General features: G+C 47.4%; 1 protein-coding gene across 1 annotated transcript in view; it reads left to right on the top strand.

Annotated features, from left to right (window-relative positions):
• The first annotated feature begins 1,210 nt into the window (after window positions 1-1,210).
• The window catches only part of TARBP1 (tRNA guanosine 2 -O-methyltransferase TARBP1), a 65,994-nt gene continuing 59,529 nt past the window's right edge, over window positions 1,211-7,675 (top strand). The window contains exons 1-2 of the mRNA XM_027094099.1: window positions 1,211-2,157; window positions 7,092-7,189. Of these exons, the coding sequence (XP_026949900.1) occupies window positions 1,227-2,157; window positions 7,092-7,189 (1,029 nt within the window). The 5' untranslated portion in view covers window positions 1,211-1,226. The remainder of the gene's footprint in view (window positions 2,158-7,091; window positions 7,190-7,675) is intronic.

Here is a 7,675-nt window from a genome sequence, read left to right as displayed (position 1 = left end):
ATTTCTCTAAGGAATAATGATACTCACACCTTTTCAGATGCTTACATTTGCACATCTTCATTTGTTAAGTGTCTGCTCAAGACATTTGCATATTTTTGTTTGATAGATATATGAAGAATATATGTCGAAGGAAACTGATGTTTATTGGCACATTAAATGTTGAAGGCAATGGATATTTACTGACACATTCTAAGTAGGCTTACAACTGAACCCTTTACGCATCTGTCAATGGAAAACTGAATGACCCTGAAATACGGAAATAAAATCTTGCATATATGATGTCAGATAACTGTAAATAACTTTAAATTATATAAAACCAAAAATCTAAAAATTAAATAACTTTAAATTACATAAAATAAACTTAAATAACTTTAAATTACACTTTATCCATTATGCTTATTACACAGCAAGCTCTTTGAAGGTGAGATTGTGACTTCTCCATGGACTTCTCTATGGTTGAAGGCAAAGTGAAAACCCAAGTCATTGATTCAGTTCGCCTAGGATTGAGCTAGAAACCAAACCAGTACCGTGCATGCTAAGGTGAGGTTTCTGTTTCTGTACTTAGCAGTAGATGCTGTCAGATATACAGAACATACAGACACGTGGACTATTTGGGGGACTCTACATGTGGGACCATAAGCATTGTGTGCGAAGGGCTGCATGCAAGAGTCCGCTTGGGCATTGACTGCCAGCGTCGTGGTGAGTATCTCGTTTTCAGCCCTATCCCTGGCTCATAGCTAGAGTACTTTTCAGGGCCTCTACCTCATTCTTGGGTTTTCGTTATTTATTTTTTATGCAGATATCGGGAACCCATTTCGGACCCACTGTGTCAGTCTCTGTGTGGGTGGTGCCAGGCTGCACCTTTTTGAAAAAAGAGCTTCTAGGTGATCGTGAGTACACCTTCCTGGTGTACCTCTGGCCCATCCTCACAGCGCCTGAATGATTTAAAGCCCTCGGGCAGGCCAATCTCCAATTAGGAATCGATGGAGTTGGTATAGATACGACATTAACGTTTAACGAGGGCCTCTTTTCCTCTTACAAAAGTAAGGGGCAGAAGCGAGAGGATCAAATAGATCCAAGGCAGTTCTGGTGAGACCTGCCCAAAGCGCGCCTAGCAGGACTAGGGCCGGGCTGCAAGCTCCCTACCTGCGGGTGCGCGCCCGGGCCTACCGCGCACGCGCACGCACTAGCGCACGCCGGCGCCTTCCTGCGGGCGCTCGGGTCAAATGGAGTGGGTGCTGGCGGATACGCTGCTCTCGCAGAGCCGGGACCCTCGGGTCCTGCTTGGGGCGCTGTGCTGCGAGGAGGCGTCCGCGGAGCGCGTGGAGACGCTGCGCTTTCTTCTGCAGCGACTGGAGGACGAGGAGGCGCGCGGCGGCGGCGCGGGCGCGCTCCCGGAGGCGGCGCGCGAGGTCGCCGCCGGGTACCTGGTGCCGCTGCTGCGGGGCCTGCGCGGGCGCCCCGCGGGCGGCGCGGACACCGGCCCAGCGGCCCGCCAGCGCCGGCGCGTGTTGAGAGCGGCGGGCGCGGCCCTGCGCACGTGCGCCCGCCTCGCCGGGGGCCCGCAGCTGGCGGCAGCGCTGGCCGAGGAGGCGCTGCGCGACCTGCTCGCCGCGGGCCCCGCGCCCGGCCTCGACGGGGCCGCCGAGGCGGCCGTGGAGGTGTTGGCGGCCGTGGGGCCCTGCCTGCGGCCCCGCGAGGACGCGCCGCTGCTGGAGGCGGTGGCGCGGGCCGCCCTCGCCCTGGCGCTAGGCGGGGACGAGGCGGGGCCCGCCGAGGGCGCGGCGGCGCTGGTGGCCGAGCGGCTGCTGCCGGCGTTGGGCCGGTGCGGCGGGGCGGCGCTGCGGGCCTTGTGGGGCGGGCTGGTCGCCCCCGGGGCTCCCGAGGGCCCGGGCCGAGTCGGGCCGAAGCTGCTGGTGCTGAGCGCCCTGGCGGAGAAGCTGCTGCCCGAGCCTGGCGCGGAGCGCGCCACCGCGGCGCGCGAGGCGGACCCGGACGCCCGGCGCTGCTGGCGCTTCTGGAGGACGGTGCAGGCGGGGCTGACCCGGGCCGAGGACGCCCTCACGCGCAAGCGGGCGCGCTACCTGCTGCAGCGGGCGGTGGAGGTGTCGGCGGAGCTGGGGACCGACTGCGCGTGCGCCCCCCAGGAAGGAACCGGTACTTGCTTCTTTGCCCCCGGGCCCATCCCTACTTGGCTTTTTGGGAGGGAGGCCCCCTGCTTCCGGCAGTCAGCTCCTGGGGTAGTCTCCGAGATCCGTACTGAATTGGGTTATTCTCATGGTCCCCATAAAGCCTGAAAAACCTTGGGAACCTCATGTCGAGGGTGTTTTCTGAACTGACACAGATCACTGCAGCCGAGAGGAGTCTGCATCTCCTAAACTTTCTGACCCAGAGCAGGTGGAATACTGCATCCGTGGGAATAATTTAGGAACGAGCCCAGGCAGGATTTTACAGACCAAATTCGCACTGTATCGTGGTAGGTCCGTTCTAACAGGAAAGAAGAGTTAGCGCCCATCAAATTGAAAAGAAAATTATTTACATGTACTGAGCGATGAATTGAGTCTCGAGTGTTAGAATTTTGTAATGGAAACTAGCACATCCTTTTGAAATTTCCCTTGGTAGTTCTCTTAGCAGGATTTTTAAATATTTGTTAAGCATATGGGCCTTAAGTCGACCTTTGGAGAGTATTTTTGAAATTGATTTAATTGAGTGAGGTTTCAATTTTTTTACATTTTGAGCCTGTGCTTCCTACCACTTTATTACAGAACAAGAGTAGATGAAATAGCAAGGCTTCCCCTCAGTTTGGTATGTTCCTGTTGATTGATTTGCTCACTGAAATTATGTGAAAGTACAATTCTCGTCTTAAATTAATTTTGAGTTATCAAAGTCAAAAATGGATTGACTGATTCAAAACTGCCTCAATAGATAGAAAATGTCTACTTTTTCAACTGGAGCTGCCTATTTATTTATACTGGTAAAGGATTTTTGTTTGGCTTAAGTTGTGAGTAGATGAGATTTTTATATAAGCTTAAAACATCAGGTAGTAAATATTTTAACAGCCCAAAAGTTGGTGATCATCCAATGAGAGTTGTCACTGGAAAACATTTTTTAAATTACTAAAGTTAAACACTCATTTATTTTAAAGAGTCAGTCATTCTGCAGTTTTAAAGATAAGCAGTGGTCTCATGCTTGTGCCCCTGCCCGTTTCCTTCATTTCAGAGGGCAGCCACTTTTACCTCTTTTAGCTGATTATTTTGGTATTTACCCCCGTATCTTGAAATGATCTAGTAATGTCATAAAGTCCAATGTCATTCTTGTAATTTTGGTTAAATGTGAGTTCAACAAAATTATGACTAGGAAAATACTGTTCACAGGTGATCTGTGTATATATGATGGGGTTTTTTTCCTTCCTGCAGGTTTTTGCTAGATTAATGTCATTTATGTTTCGTTGTCTCCATTCTTATCACTAATTCAACCCCAGATTTTTAGTTAATTGTCTAAATCTTTCCTGTACAAAGTCAGATCATCAGGCATTATAAATTTTCCTGAAGAAGTGTCTCCTAGAGTCCTCTTAGAAGCTCAGTCTGGTGCACAGCTGACATTCTTAAATCTGCCTTCACTATCATCTGGGGGATTCCCTTCACCTGATTCTGTGTTGGAGCTCTTGTTTCCTGGAGTTCATCCTCTTTTTTGGTTTACTCATTTGTTGTAATGTATTTTCTAATAGTTCCCTGAGATAAAACTTTTTAAGACCTTGCATATCTGATAATTTAATCAAAGGATCCTTTATGTCTGATATGTTTTCACTTCTATCATTTCTATCCGTCACTTTTTTATAGTTTCCATCTCCTGAAAATCCCCAACTGTTCATGCATGTTGTCTACCTTTTCCATTAGATCCTTTAACATACTCATCATAGTTATGTACAAGTTCTGTACTTGGACCATATCTGAGTTTGGTTTTGTTTTCTCTTTTATCTCTTGGCAATGGGATCACTTTTTTTCAGCAGAGACTGAAATATTTATGCCTTCGATGATAGGCACTCCTCTCTGTTAGACTATTTGGGTTGAGTCACTCTGGTGAGCTGGCTTTGGATTTTGTTGGTGGTGGATTGTTTAGTGTGAAGCCTATAAGGTTTTTCTCAGTGTTCTAGTTTTTCTCAAGCCCTCGATGCCGACTCCACGGATGGAGAGCTTCCTCCATGCCTTTGTCCTTCCCTCGAGGGTAGACTGCTGGTGTTGGTTACCTGGTGCAAAGCTTGAGATGGGGAAGGAGGGAACTTTTCATTTCTCCTACAACAGCCTCTTCTTAGGCCCCATGTGCCCGATCCTTAGGGTTCAAACTTTTTTTTTTTTTTGGTACGCGGGCCTCTCACTGCTGTGGCCTCTCCTGTTGCGGAGCACAGGCTCCGGATGCGCAGGCTCAGCAGCCATGGCTCATGGGCCCAGCCGCTCTGCGGCATGTGGGATCTTCCCGGACCGGGGCACGAACCCATGTCGCCTGCATAGGCAGGCGGACTCTCAACCACTGCGCCACCAGGGAAGCCCAGGGTTCAAACTTTTTAGCCATCTCTGCTCCCTCTCCAGTAGCACATAACCTCTGCCTCCTACTTAATGAAGGGTTAAAAGTTTCCTTAACTTCTCCTGTGGCGGCTGCATTCTGCTTGTATCTGTGGTGGGTCTTGAGGGCTGATACTCTGCCCCCCTCCACAGCAGCAGACCTGCTTCATGTGAGTGCCGGACACATAAGAGGCTTTCCTCGTGTCAGTGCAGGGTCGAGGGGAGAGCAAGTGTTTAGCCATCCCCAGGGGCAGCCAACTTTGCCTGGTGTGAGAGCAGGGACAAGGGTGGGATTGTGGGAGGGTTTCCTCCGGCGGCCGACAGCTTTGGCCTCCTGTCAGGGAAGGGTCCAGGGTGCAGGCAGGCGTCTTCAGTTGACCACCACCTTGTACTCCTGCAGGGCATGGATGGGCTGCCCTTTCAAACCTCGGTGGGCCCTGCATGCCCACGCCTCCAGGGTCCCCTGCCCTGCCCACAGTCTTTCTTGAACACATGGGGGAGGCCTTGAGGAAAAGAGCTGGTGAGTGGGTGTAGACTCCCTTGGGGTTCCCAGAGTTTCTAAGTTGTCCACACTTGGCCTTTAAAACCTTGTCCAATTTTTATTTTGTTTTTTAACTGCAGTTCGTGTGTCCTGTCTTATTCTTGGAGAGGCTCTTTGCCCTTTGGAATTCAGAGAGCAATGCGACCTCAGCTCTCTGATGGACCTCCCCCCGCCAAAAAAAAGTTTAGGGTTTTGTTGATAATCCAGCCTCTTTCTTCTCTTTGTTGGTGTGGCAGTAATGTTTTCTTGTGGTTTTCTTGGAAGCCAAGACCAAGCATATCTAGACACTTTCATTTTGCCCTCACATTCAACTGATGGTTTGATTGGGGTAGAATTCTGGCTTGGAAAACATTTCTGTTCAAAATTTTAAAGGCATCCATCCATCTGATGTCTTAGAGGCTCGAGCTCCCATTGTTAGTGTTGAGAAGTCTGAAACCATTTGAATCCTGTTTATTTGTATGTGAGCAGTTTCTTCTCCACGGATGATTATAGAGACTGTGTCCCCAGCTTTCTGTCATTTCAGTTTTGAGGGCCTGTTTACATCCTGGTGTAGGGCACTCGGACCTTTTCAATCTGGAAACCAGGTCCTTCGGTCCTGAGAACTGCTGTCGTATTACTTTGATATCCTCCCTTCCTTTTGTGCTTTCTGTTCTTTTTGGTTATCGAACCTCCTGGACTGGCCTTTAACACATCTCTTCTCTCCTGTTTCCTATGGTTTTGTCTTTGTGCTCCACTTCCTGGGTGATTTCCTCAACTTTATTTCCAGTCCTTTCTTTGAGTTTCTTCTTTTTGCTATCAGATTTTTATTCTCATGAGATCTTTTTTGTTCTTGGAATGCCCCCTTTTTAACAGTATCCTGTTTTTATATCGTAACCACACTATCTTATCTCCCTTTAAAATATTAGTGAAAGTTTTTTCTTTTTTAGGTTTTCTTTTTCCTGTGTAGTTTTGTTTTCTCCAGATTTCCTTGTTTATCTGTTTTGGTCTTGATCTTTAGTGTAGAGGTTTCCCTAGATGTCTGGTGAGCCTTAGACACCTGCTTATATACGTAAGAATGTGGGACGAAAAGTCAAGTTTAAAGCTCTAAACACATGAGTGGTGCTTGTTGACTGTGCACTTCGCTGTAAGGCGATCTGGCCAGGGCATTTTGTTAGGTAATTTCTGGTGAAAGTATTTTCAGGTCTTTCCTCTTGGGGTGGCCACATGCCATGGAGAAGGTCCTCTGGGACCTGAGAGGCCAAGACGGTGATGGGGGCAGGAGGAAGGGGGTCTCAGCGTCCAGGGTGCATACGTGTTCACTTCCCATTTTCATGTGGCACTCACCCTGACCTCAGCCGTGTCCAGTGCCCCTCAATCTGGAGACCCACTCTTTTACCTTCCCCAGAGAATCAATCCCAGTCTTTTTCCTGTTCAGAACACAGGAAAGGGCATCTGGGGATCTGCTTCTTAAACACATTAAACAAATCCTTTTTAGTTTAGCCTTGATTTTCACCTCTACTTCCTGAAGTATTTTCTTCTGCCAGTTCCTTAGGCTTGGGGGGATTTGTAGTGTGAATCAGGTTTTTTTCTTTGCTTTCCTTGTGCCAACTTAATAGTCACTTGTCTTGATTCTGCTTGTTTTAATCCAATTTGCGGATCCTAATTTCATTGCTCTTGTCTGCTCCCCTGTTTTCTCCAATTCTTGGGTTTTTGCCTTTGAAAAATCTTACTGTTACAGTGAGATTCTTAGGGAGAGAAAGTAGAGTACATGTGTTCAAATCTGTCATCCTTACCCAGAGTTCCAAGGTAGTAACCTTAATTTTTTTTGAAAAAACCTCCTTTTGAGATTCTTGTTTGCCCAAGCCTGCTACCCAGGCTCTGATACAGGGGCACCCGCCATTGTTAGAGAAAACGACATTTGGAAATAGTAGCATAATTTTAAGAACTGTTATGAAAGTTTCTGATTTAGGAACTAAATCTAGGAACTAATTTTCTTTTTTCAACCATATCAGGCCCAAGTCTGTTTTGGTGGTCTGAGAAGAAAAAAGATGAGCTTCTAAAGTTTTGGGAAAACTATATATTAATTATGGAAACGCTTGAAGGAAATCAGGTAAGTGTTTTCATATTTTAACAAATCCTATGTAGATGCAGTTCTTGGGGTTTTTTCCCCAAACATTCTGTAAAAGCAATACAGAAAGGCCAACTTGAATATAGCATAATGGAGTCCAAGCGCACTTTGTTTTCTGGCATAGGTGCAATTTAAGATTGAATATAAACTCAGGAAATTAAAGAATACTTTCAGTTGACTTAAGTTATCATTCAAAGAATTCAGTCTTATTTGATCTTCCATTGACATTTACTTCTAAAATGTTTACGAGTTTTTAGTTTCTTGATGTTATGAATAATCTCCTAAGAAATGCACACTAAGGGAAATGTTACTTAAAGTCTGAGGTAAATTGTTATTAAGTAAATAATGATGCTATAATGGGCCTTCGATTTTGTAGATTACCTTCCTTCCTTCCCTCCTTCCTTCCTTCTTTCCCTCCTTCCTTCCTTCTTTCCCTCCTCCCCCCCCCCCCCCCCCCCCCCCCCCCCC

The sequence above is a fragment of the Aethalodelphis obliquidens genome, unplaced genomic scaffold, assembly GCF_003676395.1.
Source record: "Aethalodelphis obliquidens isolate GAN/ISIS:26980383/991018 unplaced genomic scaffold, ASM367639v1 scaffold87, whole genome shotgun sequence".
Classification (NCBI taxonomy): domain Eukaryota; kingdom Metazoa; phylum Chordata; class Mammalia; order Artiodactyla; family Delphinidae; genus Aethalodelphis; species Aethalodelphis obliquidens.
This window is presented reverse-complemented; position numbering and strand designations above follow the sequence as displayed.